A 23,086-nucleotide genomic window follows, 5' to 3' on the forward strand; every position below is an offset into this window, starting at 1 on the left:
GCCACAGTCTGAGCCTCATTAGTTATCCAGAGGACTCCGGGTCATGCGGTGCCACCTCCTGGGAGTAGTCCCAGATGGGTCATGACTCCCGCAAAGAATCCTCCCCTAAATCCCAAAGTGTAAACCCCTTCATATTCCCCGGGGTCTCACCTGCACCGGATAGAAGATGGCCTGGAGCGTCGGCAGGATCTCCATGAAGAAATGATCCCACAATTCAGAAAGAATCAAGACGCGGTTCTCACCTGCAGAGAAACAGTTACAGAGGAGGGTCCAAACCCACTGCTATATACAGAACCGAATCCATACTGATCTAGTCATATATACTGTGCCCGATCCATACTGGCCCAGAGGTATATACTGTGCCTGATACATACTGATCTAGTCATATATACTGAGCCCGATCCATACTGACCCAGAGTTATATACTGAGCTCGATTCATACTGACCCAGAGGTATATACTGAGCCCGGTCCATACTGACCCAGAGGTATATACTGAGCCCGATCCATACTGACCCAGAGGTTTATATTGAGCCCGATCCATACTGACCCAGAGGTATATACTGAGCCCGATCCATACTGACCCAGAGGTTTATATTGAGCCCGATCCATACTGACCCAGAGGTATATACTGAGCCCGATCCATACTAACCCAGAGGTATATACTGAGCCCGATCCATACTGACCCAGAGGTATATACTGAGCCCGATCCATACTAACCCAGAGGTATATACTGAGCCCGATCCATACTGACCCAGAGGTATAGACTGTGCCCGATCCATACTGGCCCAGAGGTATATACTGTGCCCATCCATACTGGCCCAGAGGTATATACTGAGCCCGATCCATGCTGACCCAGAGGTATATACTGTGCCCATCCATACTGGCCCAGAGGTTTATACTGAGCCTGATCCATACTGACCCAGAGGTATATACTGTGCCCATCCATACTGGCCCAGAGGTTTATACTGAGCCTGATCCATACTGACCCAGAGGTACATACTGTGCCCATCCATACTGGCCAAGAGATATATACTGAGCCCGATCCATACTGGCCCAGAGGTATATACTGAGCCCGGTCCATACTGACCCAGAGGTACATACTGAGCCCGATCCATACTGACCCAGAGTTATATACTGAGCCTGATCCATACTGACCCAGAGGTACATACTCAGAGACACCCCCCCCCCCCCCACAATCCCCTCTCCCCCAGAGCCCCCGCTATCTCTCACCTTCGTACAGCTTGACTTTCTCCTCCATTAACGCCAGACCCTTGGACAGGAGCTGATTCTACAAACACAAAGGAGAAGTTTGGGCTTCAGAGCAGAAGTCACTAGAGGAGGAGCGCAGGGGCCATGAGAGGTGCCGGGGGCTAACATCAAACTTTCCCTAAAAATCTAGGACTTCAGGTGACTTCACCTTTAAGACTGGTAACAGTGTCTGCCATGGTGGCACCCAGCTTTTCCAGGAACTGTTAAAAAATTCTATAATGAGGTCGAGCATGTGAAACCCACAGAATCTACGGTCCAGTTCAGTTTAGAGGTGGAACCGGGTAGTCTATGGCATAAAGACGCGATGGCTGGCTTTATGTTTTATGTAACACTCCTGTGCTCTGAGCTGCAGAAGGCACAGAGTGCAGCAGTGTGAGGACATGCCCACAGTTCACATGAAGAAGCTACAATCCTGGAATATTAATGCATATATCACAATCCTGCTGCTACTAACAACATACACAAAGCTCTGATTACACATCTCTCCAGGGACAATACATGACACTGGCTGCAGGGAGCACAGAGCACAGCAGTGTGAGGACTGATTACATATCTCTCCAGGGACAATACATAACACTGGCTGCAGAGAGCACAGAGCACAGCAGTGTGAGGTCTGATTACACATCTCTCCAGGGACAATACATAACACTGGCTGCAGAGAGCACAGAGCACAGCAGTGTGAGGTCTGATTACACATCTCTCCAGGGACAATACATAACACTGGCTGCAGAGAGCACAGAGCACAGCAGTGTGAGGTCTGATTACACATCTCTCCAGGGACAATACATAACACTGACTGCAGAGAGCACAGAGCACAGCAGTGTGAGGTCTGATTACACATCTCTCCAGGGATAATACATAACACTGGCTGCAGAGAGCACAGAGCACAGCAGTGTGAGGTCTGATTACACATCTCTCCAGGGACAATACACAACACTGGCTGTAGAGAGCACAGAGCACAGCAGTGTGAGTTCTGATAACACATCTCTCCAGGGATAATACCTAACACTGGCTGCAGAGAGCACAGAGCTCAGCAGTGTGAGGTCTGATTACACATCTCTCCAGGGACAATACATAACACTGGCTGCAGAGAGCACAGAGCACAGTAGTGTGAGGTCTGATTACACATCTCTCCAGGGACAATACATAACACTGGCTGCAGAGAGCACAGAGCACAGCAGTGTGAGGTCTGATTACACAGCTCTCCAGGGACAATACATAACACTGGTTGCAGAGAGCACAGAGCACAGCAGTGTGAGGTCTGATTACACATCTCTCCAGGGACAATACATAACACTGGCTGCAGAGAGCACAGAGCACAGCAGTGTGAGGTCTGATTACACATCTCTCCAGGGACAATACATAACACTGGCTGCAGAGATCACAGAGCACAGCAGTGTGAGGTCTGATTACACATCTCTCCAGGGACAATACATAACACTGGCTGCAGGGAGCACAGAGCACAGCAGTGTGAGGTCTGATTACACATCTCTCCAGGGACAATACATAACACTGTCTGCAGAGAGCACAGAGCACAGCAGTGTGAGGTCTGGTTACACATCTCTATAGGGACAATACATAACACTGGCTGCAGAGTGCACAGAGCACAGCAGTGTGAGGTCTGATTACACATCTCTCCAGGGACAATATATAACACTGGCTGCAGAGAGCACAGAGCACAGCAGTGTGAGGTCTGATTACACATCTCTCCAGGGACAATACATAACACTGGCTGCAGGGAGCACAGAGCACAGCAGTGTGAGGTCTGGTTACACATCTCTATAGGGACAATACATAAGGCCCCTTTCACACTTGCGTTTTTCACGCGCGTTTTCTGCGCGTGCTTTTGACGTGCAGAACTTGCATTGCACTCTGACCCATTGTAACCAATGGGTCTTTTCAGACTTTTTTTTAACGCGCGTTTAAATCTCGAAAAACGCACCATACAAGTCTATGGAGATGCATCAAAAACGCATTCCACTCTGAGACACTTGCAAGTGCAATGCGTTTTTCACGTATCAACTGCCATAGAAAAGATAGAGCTCAGTCCTGAGTCCATTTCACGCGCATTTTCTGCGCGTGAAAAACTGAGACACTGAACAAACTCTGACTGAAAATTGATTGCACTCTGATGCAAAATGTGCGTTTTTCACTGACCAAACCCTGATCGCACCCTGATCAGACTCTGACGTGATCTGCAACGCAAGTGTGGAAGGGGCCTAACACTGTCTGCAGAGAGCACAGAGCACAGCAGTGTGAGGTCTGATTACACATCTCTCCAGGGACAATACATAACACTGGCTGCAGAGAGCACAGAGCACAGCAGTGTGAGGTCTGATTACACATCTCTCCAGGGACAATACATAACACTGGCTGCAGAGAGCACAGAGCACAGCAGTGTGAGGTGTGATTACACATCTCTCCAGGGACAGTGCATAACACTGGCAGCACAGAGCACAGCAGTGTGAGGTCTGATTACACATCTCTCCAGGGATAATATATAACACTGGCTGCAGAGAGCACAGAGCACAGCAGTGTGAGGTCTGATTACACATCTCTCCAGGGACAATACATAACACTGGCTGCAGTGAGCACAGAGCACAGCAGTGTTAGGACACATCTCTCCAGGGACAATACATAACACTGGCTGCAGAGAGCACAGAGCACAGCAGTGTGAGGTATGATTACACATCTCTCCAGGGACAGTACATAACACTGGCTGCAGAGAGCACAGAGCACAGCAGTGTGAGGTCTGATTACACATCTCTCCAGGGACAATACATAACACTGGCTGCAGAGAGCACAGAGCACAGCAGTGTGAGGTGTGATTACACATCTCTCCAGGGACAGTGCATAACACTGGCAGCACAGAGCACAGCAGTGTGAGGTCTGATTACACATCTCTCCAGGGATAATATATAACACTGGCTGCAGAGAGCACAGAGCACAGCAGTGTGAGGTCTGATTACACATCTCTCCAGGGACAATACATAACACTGGCTGCAGTGAGCACAGAGCACAGCAGTGTTAGGACACATCTCTCCAGGGACAATACATAACACTGGCTGCAGAGAGCACAGAGCACAGCAGTGTTAGGACACATCTCTCCAGGGACAATACATAACACTGTCTGCAGAGAGCACAGAGCACAGCAGTGTGAGGTCTGATTACACATCTCTCCAGGGACAATACATAACACTGGCTGCAGAGAGCACAGAGCACAGCAGTGTGAGGTCTGATTACACATCTCTCCAGGGACAATACATAGCACTGGCTGCAGAGAGCACAGCAGTGTGAGGTCTGATTACACATCTTTCCAGGGACAATACATAGCACTGGCTGCAGAGAGCAGAGAGCACAGCAGTGTGAGGTCTGATTACACATCTCTCCAGGGACAATACATAACACTGGCTGCAGAGAGCACAGAGCACAGCAGTGTTAGGACACATCTCTCCAGGGACAATATCTAACACTGGCTGCTGTATACATGTATAACACTGCTGACAGATCCCTTTGAGTATTAACCCTGAAAGTGAGACACATAGCAGTCTCTGTCTGATTCATGACTGCGGTGAGACAGTCGCTGTGAAATTGCAGGGTAATTCCCCGGTCTCTTCTCCACCGCCTCACGACTTACCTGAAAGTAATCAGTGATAAACGAACCCAGTTCACTTTTCAGCAAATGTCTAGAAAAGGAGGCAAAAATTACTGGTCAATTGGGCAAAATGTCCCCGATTATAAGGTGATCACAAGGTGTATGGCTTGATAATGCGCTAGGAAGCGTGAAAGGGCCCGGTCCTTCTCTCTACTATGCACCCAAAATGAAGGACTTTCCCACAAGTTGTGAGTGCCGCATGTCTCTTTATACATTTCTAATTCATGAGGACTGTGTCTTTACCCTACCATTTGTTCATCAGGAGGTGTTCAGATTCTCAGACCTCCAGCGATCAGCTGCAGGGGGATCTGGCAGCAAGCAATGTCCCTGCAGTGCCCCCGCATCTATCTATCTATCTATCTCATATCTATCCATCTATCTATCTATCTATCTATCTATCTATCTATCTATCTCATATCTATCCATCTCCTATCTATCTATCTATCTATCTATCTATCTATCTCCTATCTATCTATCTATCTATCTATCTATCTATCTATCTATCTATCTCCTATCTATCTATCTATCTATCTATCTATCTATCTCCTATCTATCTATCTATCTATCTATCTATCTCCTATCTATCTATCTCCTATCTATCTATCTATCTCCTATCTATCTATCTATCTATCTATCTATCTATCTATCTCCTATCTATCTATCTATCTATCTATCTACCTATTTATCTATCTATCTCCTATATATCTATCTATATCATATCTATCTATCTATCTATCTATCTATCTATCTATCTATCTATCTATCTCCTATCTATCTATCTATCTATCTATCTATCTATCTATCTCCTATCTATCATCTATCTATCTATCTATCTCATATCTATCTATCTATCTATTTATCTATCTATCTCCTATCTATCATCTATCTATCTATCTATCTATCTATCTATCTATCTCATATCTATCTATCTATCTATCTCCTATCTATCTACCTCATATCTATCTATCTCCTATCCATCTCATATCTATCTATCTATCTTTCTATCCTGTATCCCTTTTATACATCAGGCTTGAGGCTCGGTCCAGATCCGATGCAGTTTCACATTAAAATTCTCAATGTTTTCAGAGACAGAACACAAAGAGCCCATTGTCCCGCATTGTCTTGTTATCTGTACGTGTTACAGCAGCGGCTCTGACCACAGGAAACGTTCTGTATCTGCTTCATCTAACAACACAAGGAGCAGAAATAACTCTGTATACTGCAGCCGTTTACATGCTTCTCCTCCATAAAACAAAAAGATGTAATATAATATAGTGACTATAAGCCCCAGGGTCATAGGACGGTAGGGGGGGGGGAGGGGGGCGTCCTTATCCTAGGTCTATTCCTATGGACATCTTCCAGGGTTGTACTAAAAAATAATAGAGGAAAAGGGGTGGGATTTAAAAATACTGACTATAATAGGGGGCGGGATTCATATAGTGTCCACAATCAGGGGTGGGACTCATATAGTGTCCATAATCGGGGGCGGGGCTCATATAGTGTCCACAATCAGGGGTGGGACTCATATAGTGTCCATAATCGGGGGGTGGGACTCATATAGTGTCCGCAATCGGGGGGCGGGGCTCATATAGTGTCCACAATCAGGGGTGGGACTCATATAGTGTCCATAATCGGGGGGTGGGACTCATATAGTGTCCACAATCGGGGGGCGGGACTCATATAGTGTCCACAATCAGGGGGTGGGACTCATATAGTGTCCATAATCGGGGGGTGGGACTCATATAGTGTCCACAATCGGGGGGTGGGACTCATATAGTGTCCATAATTGGGGGGTGGGACTCATATAGTGTCCACAATCAGAGGGTGGGACTCATACAGTGTCCACAATCAGGGGTGGGACTCATATAGTGTCCATAATCGGGGGATGGGACCCATATAGTGTCCACAATCGGGGGGCGGGACTCATATAGTGTCCACAATCGGGGGGCGGGACTCATATAGTGTCCACAATTAGCGGGTGGGACTCATATAGTGTCCACAATCGGGGGGTGGGACTCATATAGTGTCCACAATCGGGGGGTGGGACTCATATAGTGTCCACAATCGGGGGGCGGGACTCATATAGTGTCCACAATCAGGGGGCGGGACTCATATAGTGTCCACAATCAGGGGGCGGGACTCATATAGTGGTCACAATAGGAGATCCTTGGCCATGATGGGTTAATACCTCTCCTTTCCCTCCTCTGACCGTTTCCCTTGGTAACTGAAGTGTAAACACCAAATGAAAACAATTGGTTGCTATGGGCAACAGACAGGTGTTTTCTCTACCACGCTGCGCCGTATAACTAGACGTCTAATTAAAGGCCATTAATTACATTGATATAAGCGCGGCCGTGGTTTCTGCGCGGTGACAGCTGCTCGCGGCTTTATCACATTCTGTCTGATGAAGATGACGATTCTTGGCCCCGAGTCTGAAGATGATTCAACCTGTTCAGACAGGTCCAGATTCTTCAGTGACTGCCGGGAGGAGGCCGGGAGAAGCCGCAAAGGGGCAGAATCAGGGCCACGTACAGGATTGAATAAAACGTTGGGTATCAGACCCTGAACAGATGCTGCTGGGGGCATCTGAGCCCAATAAATGCCCCCAAAATGAAGGATTTGCACCCAGGAAGCTAATTTGTCTTTGTCGTCCATATCAACCAATCACTGAGCAGCTTTAATTTTCTAACTCGCTCTTGAAACATGAAAGCAGCGCTCTGATTGGTCGCTGTGGGCAACTGTGAAGAAAACTGCTGAATTCTGCCCTTTACATGTAAATTAGTAGCTTGAAAGTGAACCCCCCTACATTCTGAACCCCCCAGAATGTACCCATGACATATTCAGTGCCCCCCCCCCATACTCCTTCGGGTGTCTTTGTTGCTTTTTTTATCAAAACCGTCAGGTCTCACCCAAAATGGCCGCTGCCTTCTGTAAGACGTCTCTCAGGGGGCGTGTCGCTTCCCTGGGAGAGACGTGAATAAAGAGGCCGTAATCCAAAATGGCCACACTAAGAGTTTAGGTAGTTACCCTTAGGTTGTATATAACATTTTTGTGCTATTTCATACATCACATCCTTTATTACCCTCCCCCGCTACTGCCTTCGGTCTGGCCGCTTTCCCCTCCTACTTTCAGTTTTGCTCATCACCTGTTTAGTCAAAACGATCCCGAAATGTTTGACAAACAACAACTTTCACTACTGAAATGAGGCTCAAATCTGTCATCAACAGCAAGTTGGAGGAGGCGTGGCCTCCTTACCCGAGTCCTGCGGCTCCTTCCCACTTGTCATATGACCAGAGTGATGTCACCTACGGGCCTTTACTTGCTAACATTTGCTAAATCTACCGCATGTATGTATCTGATCACATGAAATCACACCAGACTCTATGGAGAATGGAAGGAGTAGAAGTCCATGGAGGCTGCTGTGATTTCATGTGATCAGATGCATACATGGGGTAGATTTTGCAAATGTTACTGGGTAAAGGACCTTAAATGACATCACTCTGGTCACTTGATATGAAGTGCTGAATGGTGAGAAGGAGGCATGGGGAGGAGCCACTGGACTCGGCTGAGGAGACTTGAAGCTGAAGACAGGTTAGGCGACAAAGTTAATTTTATGGGGATGTGAGGAAAACAATTTTTAGCTAAAAGAAGGGTGACATTAAGTTTAAAGGGCTCTATAGGAACCAGTTAGTAGCTGTAAAGGGGTGACAGGTTGTGTAAAAAAGGGGGTACAGGTTCCATTAAAAACAACACTGCTCCCACAAAAACGTCCCTACCAAAAATTGGGAATGGATGGAGTGGATTTCGGTTTTAATTTTGCAGTTAAAAAGAAAAGGACCAATTTTCTGTTTTTAACTTTTTAATGTTGTTTTAAAATTTTTGTTGGTTTTTTATTTGTCAGAAAATCTGGAGACCAAATTTTAGGCGTTTTTTTTTTTTGTCGTAAAGTCAAATTAGAAAAATCGTATTACTATATAGCGGTAACTTTGTCAGTGGACTTCCCCTTTAAGTAAGTGAGTTATGAAGACCACATATTTCTGTGTGTTGTGCGTGATCATGTGACCTGGGATGTAACAGCTGAGTGTGAGAATCCAGCCGCAGGTGAGTGTGAGAATCCAGCCGCAGGTGAGTGTGAGATACAATGTTGCGGTCGCTCCGTACCTGATGTTCTCGTTGAGGGAGTACAGTTCGTTCGCCTGCAGCCCTCCTCCCTTGAACACGTTGATGACGGCGTTCTGCACGCTGTGAAAGGAAACCACTGAACATTCAGTACGTGACATCTGTCCCAGAACAGCTGCAAAAAAATTCAACAACTTTGCATACAGTAGCCCCGCCCCTAAAATTAAAGGAATTGTCCAGAATGAGAAAAATGGTCCCAGAAATAGCGCCATTTGTGTCCACTGTATTGTGGTTCAATCTGATACGTGTTTCAATTCCCTGCAGCGCCCCCGCAGGAGGGATGAAGAATTGAGACCTCGGGTCCTCCAATGAAATTTTACTAAAAACTGTAATGGTGGTTACATAGGCGACTACCCAGCTTTCCCAAATACAGATTTAAGTACGGATATAATCTCCCAACAGCAGTAGATGCTGCATCCAGGGAACGTGAAATCTTATCGCCGTGAGCTTCATTGTCTTTAGAGCTTAATCTCCAAAAAACAGAGAGAAAAAGAAAAATCTTTCGAGGTCATTTATAGGATTAACTACGGGATTACGGCTTAGTGTCCCAAATCTACAGACGACGTGGGAACCCTGTATCCGAAGGGGAGGTACGTGGATACTGGATTCACCTCCGCTCAGTAGTCACTTATGTTGTGTCTGATTCTGGGAAAGCTGGGTGACCACAAACATGGCTGCCATTACCGTGCCCAGTCTGGTGCCCCCCGACCCTTCACTGTACCTGTTCCACATGGCGCTGGAGTTGAGCTGCACGGACTGTCGGCCGGCGTAGAACCGTGGCAGGTCGCTGAGCGCCGGGGAGCTCATGAAGCGCGGGCGAGGGCGCCGGAATGACCCCATCTTGTTGAACTGCACCGTGAAGTACGGCAGCAGGGTCTGACTCCCAGTCATGCAGGCGGGAGGGTGGATGCCAGACGTGGCCCGCTCTAGGGTGGACGTGGTCAGGAGGCGAGCGGGAAAACGGAGAAACTGCGGAAACAATAAGATAATTATAAACACATGGAATATATAATACTGCCCTCCCTGACATTACCAGGTTCTGCAGCAGCCAAGTGTGTATGATGAGGTTCTGCAGCAGCTGAGGCGTGTATGATGAGGTTCTGCAGCAGCTGAGGTGTGTATGATGAGATTCTGCAGCAGCCAAGTGTGTATAATGGGGTTCTGCAGCAGCCGAGATGTGTATGATGAGGTTCTGCAGCGGCTGAGGTGTGTATTATGATGTTCTGTAGCAGCTGAGGTGTGTATTATGATGTTCTGCAGCAGCTGAGGTGTGTATGATGATGTTCTGCAGCGGCTGAGGTGTGTATGATGAGGTTCTGCAGCAGCTGAGGTGTGTATAATGGGGTTCTGCAGCGGCTGAGGTGTGTATGATGAGGTTCTGCAGCGGCTGAGGTGTGTATGATGAGGTTCTGCAGCAGCTGAGGTGTGTATAATGGGGTTCTGCAGCGGCTGAGGTGTGTATTATGATGTTCTGTAGCAGCTGAGGTGTGTATTATGATGTTCTGCAGCAGCTGAGGTGTGTATGATGATGTTCTGCAGCGGCTGAGGTGTGTATGATGAGGTTCTGCAGCAGCTGAGGTGTGTATAATGGGGTTCTGCAGCGGCTGAGGTGTGTATGATGAGGTTCTGCAGCAGCTGAGGTGTGTAGTATGAGGTTCTGCAGCAGCTGAGGTGTGTATAATGGGGTTCTGCAGCGGCTGAGGTGTGTATGATGAGGTTCTGCAGCAGCTGAAGTGTGTATAATGGGGTTCTGCAGCGGCTGAGGTGTGTATGATGAGGTTCTGCAGCAGCTGAGGTGTGTATAATAAGGTTCTGCAGCAGCTGAGGTGTGTATGATGAGGTTCTGCAGCAGCTGAGGTGTGTATGATAAGGTTCTGCAGAAGCTGACATGTCTATTATGATGTTTTGCAGCAGCTGAGGTGTGTATGATGAGGCTCTGTAGCAGCTGAGGTGCATATGATGAGGTTCTGTAGCAGCTGAGGTGCATATGATGAGGTTCTGTAGCAGCTGAGGTGCATATGATGAGGTTCTGCGACAGCTGTGGTGCATATGATGAGGTTCTGCAGCAACAGAGGTGTGTATAAATGAGGTTCTGCAGCTGCTGGGGTGTGTATAATGAGGTTCTGCAGCTGCTGGGGTCTTTATAATGAGGTTCTGCAGCAGCTGAGGTGTGTATGATAAGGCTCTGCAGCAACAGAGGTGTGTATAAATGAGGTTCTGCAGCTGCTGGGGTGTGTATAATGAGGTTCTGCAGCTGCTGGGGTCTTTATAATGAGGTTCTGCAGCAGCTGAGGTGTGTATAACTAGGTTCTGCAGTAGCTGGGGTATGTATATTGCGGTTCTGCAGCAGCTAAGGTGTGTATGATGAGGTTCTGCAGCAGCTGAGGTGCATTATGAGGTTCTGCAGCAGCCGAGATGTTTATGATGAAGCCGTTATTTTTGATGCCCTCCATCCTCCCCCCTCTGACCTTTGCAGACCCGGACTCTGGGTGAGACGTCTCCCTCAGGCGGCGCTGGGCTCGGTGTCTCTGGGTGTCTATGCGCTGCGCTCTTTGTATATACGTGGGGGGGGGGGGGGGGGGGGGGGTAGGTGCTGTTTTTGGAGAACTTCAAATGTCACCTCGGTCTTTGTTCACAACTTCCCGTAGTCACAGGTTGATCGCGCTTAACCCCTCGCTGTCATGTTGTTCCTCAAAAACACATTGCAGCGCCACCAGCTGCCCAGAAGTGAGTCACAACCAGAGAAAGTGGAGCTCCGAAATTCCCCTGCGCCCTGCCAGATGGGTCTGTGATACCTGCGCGGATTCACAGATCCTTTTCCCGATTCTTTGGATGGAGGAGATCAGTCTAGTGGCGCAGCCCCTTAAAGGGATTGTCCTCGCTTTGGAAGGACAGCTCCATTCATGTTTCCAGGCAATGTCTGGTACTGCAGCTCTGTCCCAATAATAGGGATGAGGTGCAATACCACATACGACCTGTGGGCAGATGTGGCGCCACTTATCCAAGTTTTTATGATGGCACAACAGAAAGTAATTGCAGAACTAGATTTCCCTCCCCCCCCCCCAGGACACCACGTATATAAAAATATCAGCTGTAAAGTTTTTGGAATTTTTATGATGACACAGAATGGGCCCCTCCGCGCCGCCAGATAACGCCTGCACACAAAAAAGTCACGAGAACTCGTATAAACCCCGCCGATCGCCATTTTTTTTGAAGAATTTGCAGTTATTGATTAGCTTTTATACCGGTCAATGATTAACCCTCGGTGACGGGTCGGGATCCATAAACCGGCGCTGGCTTCTAACAATAGACATAGAGGATACTGGAAGGTCAGAGGTCAGCGATAAACTCATCACGAGGAGGAGGCTACTGTATAACGCTCCGTGTCCCGGCTCCAGGAGCGCAACGTGTTACTCGACTCAGTTACACCCAAAAGATTGGAAAATAAGAACTTCAAAACGTTGCATATTAGTGGAAACAGGAAAAATATTTTAGATCATTACTAGATACATTGTAACGAGCCAAAATCCTCAACAACATCCATTACACCTGGAGTCCCTAACCCCCAAATTTTGTATAATGCCATTATCAAGCTCCTATGGACCCCTAACCCTATAATGGACCCCCTCCCACCCCATCAACATTTCATTTCATATTCTCCAGCACAGAGCACAGCAGTGTTAGGACAACCCCCGGGACACTTTGAGAAGTGACAATTATGGAATACAAATCCGTATTTCACAGTCCTGCTGCTACTAACAACATGCAAAGGTCTGACACATCTTCCAGGGACAATATGTAACAATGGGGCAGATTTATCAAGTGTCTGAAAGTCAGAATATTTCTAGTTTCCCATGGCAACCAATCACAGCTCCCCCTTTAAAATATTCATGCACTGGTAAAATGAAAGCTGAGTTGTGATTGGTTGTCATGGGCAACTAGAAATATTCTGACTTTCAGACACTTGATAAATCTGCCCCAATGACTAAATAGAGCACAGCAGTGTGAGGAAACGCCACCAGAAGCTACAATCTTGGAATATGAATCCATATTTCACAGTCCTGCTGCCACTAACAACGGACACACAGGTCTGATTACACATCTCTTCAGGGACAATACATAGCACTGGCTCCAGAGAGCACAGAGCACAGCAGTGTGAGGTCTGATTACACATCTCTCCAGGGACAGTACATAACACTGGCTGTAGAGAGCACAGAGCACAGCAGTGTGAGGTCTGATTACACATCTCTCCAGGGACAGTACATAACACTGGCTGCAGAGAGCACAGAGCACAGCAGTGTGAGGTCTGATTACACATCTCTTCAGGGACAATACATAACACTGGCTCCAGAGAGCACAGAGCACAGCAGTGTGAGGTCTGATTACACATCTCTCCAGGGACAGTACATAACACTGGCTGTAGAGAGCACAGAGCACAGCAGTGTGAGGTCTGATTACACATCTCTCCAGGGACATTACATAACACTGGCTGCAGAGAGCACAGAGCACAGCAGTGTGAGGTCTGAGTACACATCTCTCCAGGGACAATACATAACACTGGCTGCAGACAGCACAGAGCACAGCAGTGTGAGGTCTGATTACACATCTCTCCAGGGACAATACATAACACTGGCTGCATAGAGCACAGAGCACAGCAGTGTGAGGTCTGATTACACATCCCTCCAGGGACAATACATAACACTGGCTGCAGAGAGCACAGAGCACAGCAGTGTGAGGTCTGATTACACATCTCTCCAGGGACAATACATAACACTGGCTGCAGAGAGCACAGGGCACAGCAGTGTGAGGTCTGATTACACATCTCTCCAGGGACAATACATAACACTGGCTGCAGAGTGCACAGAGCACAGGAGTGTGAGGTCTGATTACTCATCTCTCCAGGGACAATACATAACACTGGCTGCAGAGAGAACACAGCACAGCAGTGTGAGGTCTGATTACACATCTCTCCAGGGACAATACATAATACTGGCTGCAGAGAGCACAGAGCACAGCAGTGTGAGGTCTGATTACACATCTCTCCAGGGACAATACATAATACTGGCTGCAGAGAGCACAGAGCACAGCAGTGTGAGGTCTGATTACACATCTCTCCAGGGATAATACATAACACTGGCTGCAGAGAGCACAGAGCACAGCAGTGTGAGGTCTGATTACACATCTCTCCAGGGACAATACATAATACTGGCTGCAGAGAGCACAGAGCACAGCAGTGTGAGGTCTGATTACACATCTCTCCAGGGATAATACATAACACTGGCTGCAGAGGGCACAGAGCACAGCAGTGTGAGGTCTGATTACACATCTCTCCAGGGACAATACATAATACTGGCTGCAGAGAGCACAGAGCACAGCAGTGTGAGGACATGAACCCAGTGCACTAGGAGAGGCTACAGTCTTGAAATATAAACTCATATTTCACAGTCCTGCTGCTACTGACAACATAGGGACAATACATAACACTGGCTGCAGTCTATATGGTCACAACCTGCTGACAGGTTCCCTTAAAAAGTTTCAACCTCAATAATTTGCAAGACAAATCGTCTGTAAGAGTCTTAACTGTGTTGGAGTTAATCTGATTACTAGATCCTGGATCATTATATTGTAATAAGCGGAGGTTTTATTTGTCTGGGCCGGGTCCTCCATGGGACATCGTTCAGCTCCTCCCCCTTCACCTTCCATAAAATATTGTGTCCAGGAACAATGGGAGTCAGGGAGCGGATCAATAACCATTCTGTCTGGATTCCTCCACCACTGATAATGAGTCTGATGAAGGATCCGATGATAGTCCACAGGGAATATTCCAGGTGCTCCTTCATATCTGCCAAGGCCCCAGATCTGGGGGGGAGGTCTTGGAGGACCATAGAAAGTTTCCATTATTCGGATCTTGATGTCTTTGGGGATAAAATGTTTCAAGTTTGTATATAAAAGGCTTTACATATAGATACTCTGGAACTATTACCCCTATTCTCCTATCTCTACCAAGGAGGTGAGGGGCCACAGTCCAGCCACTCAGCTCTCCCAAAGTCCTGGCGCCCTTCTCTTCCAAAGTCCAGTCACCCTCTGATCTCCAAAGTCCAGCCATCCAGGTCTCCCAAAGTACAGCTCTCTTAAAGCTCCGCTGTCCAGCTCTCCTCCGGCCGTCTAGCTCTCCCAAAGTGTAGCTCCCAAGCTCTCCCAAAGTGCAGCTTCCCAGCTCTCCCAAAGTCTAGCTCTCCCAAAGTGCAGCTCCTCAGCTCTCCCAAAGTGCAGCTCCTCAGCTCTCCCAAAGTGCAGCTCCTCAGCTCTCCCACAGTGCAGAACCTCAGCTCTCCCACAGTGCAGAACCTCAGCTCTCCCAAAGTGCAGCACCTCAGCTTTCCCAAAGTGCAGCACCTCAGCTCTCCCACAGTGCAGAACCTCAGCTCTCCCAAAGTGCAGCTCCTCAGATCTCCCAAAGTGCAGCTCCTCAGCTCTCCCACTGTGCAGAACCTCAGCTCTCCCAAAGTGCAGCACCTCAGCTCTCCCAAAGTGCAGCACCTCAGCTCTCCCAAAGTGCAGCTCCCCAGCTCTCCCAAAGTACTGGCACCCTCTGATCTCCAAAGTCCAGCCATCCAGGTCTCCCAAAGTACAGCTCTCTTAAAGCTCCACTGTACAGCTCTCCTCCGGCAGTGTAGCTCTCCCAAAGTGCAGCTCCCAAGCTCTCCCAAAGTGCAGCACCTCAGCTCTCCCAAAGTCTAGCTCTCCCAAAGTGCAGCTCCCCAGCTCTCCCAAAGTACTGGCACCCTCTGATCTCCCAAAGTGCAGCACCTCAGCTCTCCCAAAGTCTAGCTCTCCCAAAGTGCAGCTCCCCAGCTCTCCCAAAGTACTGGCACCCTCTGATCTCCAAAGTCCAGCCATCCAGGTCTCCCAAAGTACAGCTCTCTTAAAGCTCCACTGTACAGCTCTCCTCCGGCAGTGTAGCTCTCCCAAAGTGCAGCTCCCAAGCTCTCCCAAAGTGCAGCTTCCCAGCTCTCCCAAAGTCTAGCTCTCCCAAAGTGCAGCTCCTCAGCTCTCCCAACGTCTAGCTCTCCCAAAGTACAGCACCTCAGCTCTCCTAAAGTCCTGGCACCCTCTGATCTCCAAAGTCCAGCCATCCAGGTCTCCTAAAGTCTCCTAAAGTCCAGCACTCCCAAAGTCTGGCTTTCCTACCTTTCCCGAAGTTCAGCTCTCCCAAAGTCCATCTTCCCCAGTTTTCCCAAACTCCAGCTCTCCCAAAGTGCAATCCCCCCACCTCTCCCAAAGTTCCCTCTCTTCCACAAAGCATGATGAAAGCAGATGGCAAAAAAATTCTGGGCGCCATTTCCATATGAAAGTTTAATATGAAGTAGCAGGGTCCTAATTATAATATTTGGATCACATCTCTATAAGGAAGGTCTATGGGAAGGAGGAGACAGGTCAGGAGGTGATGCCCCTCCTTCAGGGGGTCAATGTGTCTGGCGCTGAGATGTCTCTGGTACCGGCCTGGATCTGGGTTTTGGTCACTGTCTCTTATGGAGAAAATGATAGAATTTTTTTTTCTAGTTTTATGTTTTTTTTTTTTTTAACATAACGGCGGTGAGGTCATGTGATCACTGATGGAGAGACGATCCTCGTGCAGGCGATTAGCATCTCGTGTCATCTGCGAACTTTAGACTGATATTAACCAATAGATGACAATAGGATCCGACATGATGGGGGGGAGGGGGCAGGAAATGAGATAATTAGGGTCATGGAAGATAACATTAGGTTCCCACACTCCCCTCTCCCCTAATAATGGACGCCAGACGCCAGCGCAACCTCCGTATCACTGACCTAGATATCACTGATACGGCCACAGGGACCCCGCAGCCTGACAGATATTACAGGGTCCCCCGTGTCCCCATATGTCTCCCACATTCAGAGGATATTATATACAACTTACATGTATAGAACTACATGTTACCAATACGGCCGCCTCTACCGCACTCAGCTTTACCAGAACCCTGAAAGGCAAAGTTTCCGCCATCTTCACCCATGTGACTGACGAGCTATAAACTGCAAAGACTCTACATGTGCAGCTCCTCCAAATACACTGGGACCTCACACTGCTGTGCACTTTCTGCCTTAAACTGCCACCCCTCCCCCCAGATGTAGTATCTAACCTACAGCTTTTACTCAGTACAATGGGGGTAGAGGGCTCAGTTGTGGCTCCATGCACTTAGAGAGCACAGAGCACAGCAGTGTGAGGACACGGCCCCCAGTGCACTTGGAAAAGTTACAATCCAGGAATATAAATCCATATATCACAGTCCTGCTGCTACTAACAACGTACACAAAGGTCTGATTACACATCTCTCCAGGGACAATACATAACACTGGGTGCAGAGAGCACAGCAGTGTGAGGTCTGATTACACATCTCTCCAGGGACAGTACATAACACTGGCTGCAGAGAGCACAGAGCACAGCAGTGTGAGGTCTGATTACACATCTCTCCAGGGACAATACATAACACTGGCTGCAGAGAGCACAGAGCACAGCAGTGTGAGGTCTGATTACACATCTCTCCAGGGACAATACATAACACTGGCTGTAGAGAGCACAGAGCACAGCAGTGTGAGGTCTGATTACACGTCTCTCCAGGGACAGTACATAACAGTGGCTGCAGAGAGCACAGAACACAGCAGTGTGAGGTCTGATTACACATCTCTCCAGGGACAATACATAACACTGGCTGCAGAGAGCACAGAGCACAGCAGTGTGAGGTCTGATTACACATCTCTCCAGGGACAATACATAACACTGGCTGCAGAGAGCACAGAGCACAGCAGTGTGAGGTCTGATTACACGTCTCTCCAGGGACAATACATAACACTGGCTGCAGAGAGCACAGAGCACAGCAGTGTGAGGTCTGATTACACATCTCTCCAGGGACAATGCATAACACTGGCTGCAGAGAGCACAGAGCACAGCAGTGTGAGGTCTGATTACACATCTCTCCAGGGACCATACATAATGCTGCGGTGTGTATGGTCACACCTGAGGACAGGATCTATTTAACCCCCTCAGCACCAGGGTTACTCCAGTCCCTGCTGCTCTATGTGCCGGGACTTTTTATGCATTTTGAGACTTTTTTGGGACTTTTTGGGAAAGAAATTCTTTACAGAATAGACCATAAGTGGCCAAAGCGCTGTGCCCCCATAACAGAGCTGGTCAGATGCTGTGCCCCCATAACAGAGCTGGTCAGATGCTGTGCCCCCATAACAGAGCTGGTCAGATGCTGTGCCCCCATAACAGAGCTGGTCAGATGCTGTGCCTCCATAACAGAGCTGGCCAGGAGTTGTGCCCCCACATCAGAGCTGGTCAGATGCTGTGCCTCCATAACAGAGCTGGTCAGATGCTGTGCCTCCATAACAGAGCTGGTCAGATGCTGTGCCCCCATAACAGAGCTGGTCAGATGCTGTGCCTCCATAACAGAGCTGGTCAGATGCTGTGCCTCCATAACAGAGCTGGTCAGATGCTGTGCCCCCATAACAGAGCTGGTCAGATGCTGTGCCTCCATAACAGAGTTGGTCAGATGCTGTGCCTCCATAACAGAGCTGGTCAGATGCTGTGCCTCCATAACAGAGCTGGTCAGATGCTGTGCCTCCATAACAGAGTTGGTCAGATGCTGTGCCTCCATAACAGAGCTGGCCATGTGCTGTGCCCCCATAACAGAGCTGGTCAGATGCTGTGCCCCCATAACAGAGTTGGTCAGATGCTGTGCCTCCATAACAGAGCTGGCCATGTGCTGTGCTCCCATAACAGAGCTGGTCAGATGCTGTGCCCCCATAACAGAGCTGGTCAGATGCTGTGCCTCCATAACAGAGCTGGTCAGATGCTGTGCCCCCATAACAGAGTTGGTCAGATGCTGTGCCCCCATAACAGAGCTGGTCAGATGCTGTGCCTCCATAACAGAGCTGGTCAGATGCTGTGCCTCCATAACAGAGCTGGTCAGATGCTGTGCCCCCATAACAGAGCTGGCCATGTGCTGTGCCCCCATAACAGAGCTGGCCAGGTGCTGTGCCCCCATAACAGAGCTGGTCAGGAGCTGTGCCCCCATAACAGAGCTGGTCAGGAGCTGTGCGTCCATAACAGAGTTGGTCAGATGCTGTGCCCCCATAACAGAGCTGGTCAGATGCTGTGCCTCCATAACAGAGCTGGTCAGATGCTGTGCCTCCATAACAGAGCTGGTCAGATGCTGTGCCTCCATAACAGAGCTGGTCAGATGCTGTGCCTCCATAACAGAGCTGGTCAGATGCTGTGCCTCCATAACAGAGCTGGTCAGATGCTGTGCCCCATAACAGAGCTGGCCAGGAGCTGTGCTGTACCCCCATAACAGAGCTGGTCAGGAGCTGTGCGTCCATAACAGAGCTGGTCAGATGCTGTGCCTCCATAACAGAGCTGGTCAGATGCTGTGCCCCCATAACAGAGCTGGCCATGTGCTGTGCCCCCATAACAGAGCTGGCCATGTGCTGTGCCCCCATAACAGAGCTGGCCAGGAGCTGAGCTTGCATAACAGAGCTGGCCAGGAGCTGTGCTGTGCCCCCATAACAGAGCTGGTAAGACACAGCACCCTTATAACAGAGTTGGTCAGATGCTGTGCCCCCATAACTGAACTGGTCAGATGCTGTGCCCCCATAACAGAACTGGTCAGATGCTGTGCCCCCATAACAGAACTGGTCAGATGCTGTGCCCCATAACAGAGCTGGTCAGATGCTGTGCCCCCATAACAGAGCTGGTCAGGAGCTGTGCCCCCATAACAGAGCTGGCCAGGCGTAGTGCCCCCATAACAGAGCTGGCCAGGAGCTGAGCTTGATAACAGAGCTGGCCAGGAGCTGTGCCCCCATAACAGAGCTGGCCAGGAGCTGTGCCCCCATAACAGAGCTGGCCATGTGCTCTGCCCCCATAATAGAGCTGGCCATGTGCTGTACCCCCATAACAGAGCTGGCCAGGCATAGTGCCCCCATAACAGAGCTGGTCAGGCGCAGCAACCTTATAACAGAGCTGGCCAGGAGCTGTGCCCCCATAACAGAGCTGGTCATACACTGTGCCCCCATAACAGAGCTGGTCATACACTGTGCCCCCATAACAGAGCTGGTCATACACTGTGCCCCCATAACAGAGCTGGTCATACACTGTGCCCCCATAACAGAGCTGGTCATACACTGTGCCCCCATAATAGAGCTGGTCATACACTGTGCCCCCATAATAGAGCTGGTCAGGCGCAGCACCCCCATGAGTGACAGTTACATTGCATCCAGATGCACAATTACAGCAGTGAAGCACCGGACCCCCAGTGCCCACCACAGTGTAACAGGGCTTCAATGTTAGTGACCCCATAACATTCATAGTGCCAGGATGTATAGTATGCATTGTATAGGTGTAACCTACCTGTCTGATAGATGAGTCATGTCACACGGGAACCTCAGAAAGAGGAAGAGGAGCAGCAGCAGTCATTCCCGAGGATTATTACCTGTCACTATATACAGGAGGGAGGGGAGTGCACTGTATACAGTAGCTATATACAGGAGGGAGGGGAGTGCACTGTATACAGAAGCTATATACAGGAGGGAGGGGAGTGCACTGTATACAGTAGCGCTATATACAGGAGGGAGGGGAGTGTGCTGTATACAGTAGCAATATACAGGAGGTAGGGGAGTGCACTGTATACAGTAGCGCTATATACAGGAGGGAGGGGAGTGCTCTGTATACAGTAGCGCTATATACAGGAGGGAGAGGAGTGCTCTGTTATGGGGGCACTGCACCTAGCGAGCTCTGTTATGGGGGCACTGCACCTAGCGATCTCTGTTATGGGGGCACTGCTTCTAGCGATCTCTGTTATGGGGGCACTGCTCCTAGCAAGCTCTGTTATGGGGGCACCGCACCTAGCAAACTCTGTTATGGGGGCACTGCTCCTAGCGATCTCTGTTATGGGGGGCACTGCTTCTAGCGATCTCTGTTATGGGGGCACTGCTCCTAGCGATCTCTGTTATGGGGGCACTGCACCTAGCGAGCTCTGTTATGGGGGCACTGCACCTAGCGATCTCTGTTATGGGGGCACTGCTCCTAGCGATCTCTGTTATGGGGGCACTGCTCCTAGCGATCTCTGTTATGGGGGCACTGCACCTAGCGAGCTCTGTTATGGGGCCACTGCACCCAGCGAGCTCTGTTATGGGGGCACTGCACCCAGTGAGCTCTGTTATGGGGGCACTGCACCCAGTGAGCTCTGTTATGGGGGCACTGCACCTAGCGAGGCTATTACCAATATGGGACACAAACTCATCTAAAAATTGGCATGTAATTTGCCTTCCGGGGTCGCACAAGGGCACATTAGGAAATGACTTACAGTGCAACTACCCAGCGCAGTCCGAGAAGCCCCCACATTGTAGGTTGTGTAGAAGGAGGCACCGGACCCCCAAGATCTGACATCAGATGTAGCAGGCTGGGTCTGTATTTGGATGATATGTCTGCTACATCTCACTAACTCCACTCTGCTACTCCTCATTGCCCCTCCAAGCTCCGCTACATGAATATACATTGTATCTGTGCATTGTTCGGTATGTGTTCCCCCTCCAGGAGGCTTCAGTACTTACCCCGGTGCCCCTGCAGACCGTTGCTCCTGCAGAGCGTCTCCTCTGCCTCCCTGCAGGAATGTCACACTTTGGAGCAGCTCGGAGCCCTCTCCTCCCCTCTCCTCCCCCTGTTACTCCCTCTCATCTCTCACTTTGTCGCTTCTCAGGAAGTTTACATCTGGTGACCTCCTATTCTGAGGATGTGCCCTGCTCCATTGTCACCCGGGGCACAGGGCACGGGGGAGGGGGCATGAATGATGCATGGGGGAGGCTTGTAGGAGCTGTGTAGCTCTCATGTTTTATTCATCCTGCCCATCCTCCTGTATCGTGCCCAGCCTCCTGGGTGATGCCACCCTCCTGGGCGATGCCAGTTTACTGGGTGATGCCCATCCTCCTGGATGATGCCCACCCTCCTGGTTGATGTCAGCCTCCTGGGTGATGCCCATTCTCCGGGGTTATGCCAGTTTACTGGGTGAAGCCCATCCTGCTGGGTGATGCCCACCCTCCTGGTTGATGTCAGCCTTCTGGGCGATGCCAATTTACTGGGTGATGCCCATCCTCCTGGGTGATGCCCACCCTCCTGGTTGATGTCAGCCTCCTTGGTGATGCCAGCCTCCTGATTGATGCCCATCCTCCTGAGTGATGCCCATCTTCCTGGGTGGTGCCCATTCTCCTGGGTAATGCCCATTCTTCTGTGTGATGCCCAGCCTCCTAGGTGATGCCCAAGCTCCTGGGTGATTACCATCCTCTGGGTGATGCCCATTCTCCTGGGTGATGCCAGCCTCCTGTGTGTTGCATATGCTCCTGGGTGATGCCCATCCTCCTGAGTGATGCTCATGCTCCTGGGTGATGCCCATCCTCCTGGGTGATGCCAGCCTCCTGTGTGATGCCCATACTCCTGGGTGATGCCCAGCCTCCTGGGTGATGCCCATTCTTCTGGGTAATGCCCATTTTTCTGGGTGATGTTCAGCTTCCTGGGTGATGCCCATCCCTCTGGGTGGTGCCCATCCTCCTAAATGATGTCCATCCTCTTGGGTGATGCCCAGCCTTCTGGGTGATGCTCAGCCTTCTGGGTGATGCCAGCCTCCTGGATGATGCCAGCCTTCTGGGTGATGCTCAGCATCCTGGGTGATGCCAGCCTTCTGGGTGATGCACAGCCTCCTGGGTGATGCCAGCCTTCTGGGTGATGCTCAGCCTCCTGGGTGATGCCAGCCTCTTGGGTGATGCCAGCCTCTTGGGTGATGCCAGCCTTCTGGGTGATGCTCAGCATCCTGGGTGATGCCAGCCCTCTGGGTGATGCTCAGCCTCCTGGGTGATGCCAGTCTTCTGGGTGATGCTCAGCCTCCTGGGTGATGCCAGCCTCTTGGGTG

General features: G+C 49.6%; 1 protein-coding gene across 3 annotated transcripts in view; it reads right to left on the bottom strand.

The window, feature by feature from the left end:
• PRR5L (proline rich 5 like) overlaps positions 1 to 22,710 on the bottom strand; it is a 30,551-nt gene extending 7,841 nt beyond the window's left edge. The window contains exons 1-6 of one of the 3 annotated variants that reach the window (XM_072119039.1): positions 21,738 to 22,710; positions 9,826 to 10,073; positions 9,087 to 9,167; positions 4,908 to 4,956; positions 1,232 to 1,289; positions 151 to 242 (exon numbers count right to left, since the gene is read on the bottom strand). In XM_072119039.1, coding sequence (XP_071975140.1) covers positions 151 to 242; positions 1,232 to 1,289; positions 4,908 to 4,956; positions 9,087 to 9,167; positions 9,826 to 9,995 — 450 coding nt within the window. In that variant the 5' untranslated portion in view covers positions 9,996 to 10,073; positions 21,738 to 22,710. Of the gene's footprint in view, positions 1 to 150; positions 243 to 1,231; positions 1,290 to 4,907; positions 4,957 to 9,086; positions 9,168 to 9,825; positions 10,074 to 11,572; positions 11,654 to 20,535; positions 20,560 to 21,737 lie in introns of those variants that run through there. The other 2 variants (XM_072119041.1, XM_072119040.1) reach the window with 2 other exon arrangements.
• Between the last annotated feature and the right edge of the window lie 376 nt (positions 22,711 to 23,086).

The sequence above is a fragment of the Engystomops pustulosus genome, chromosome 7 (assembly GCF_040894005.1).
Source record: "Engystomops pustulosus chromosome 7, aEngPut4.maternal, whole genome shotgun sequence".
Classification (NCBI taxonomy): Eukaryota; Metazoa; Chordata; class Amphibia; order Anura; family Leptodactylidae; genus Engystomops; species Engystomops pustulosus.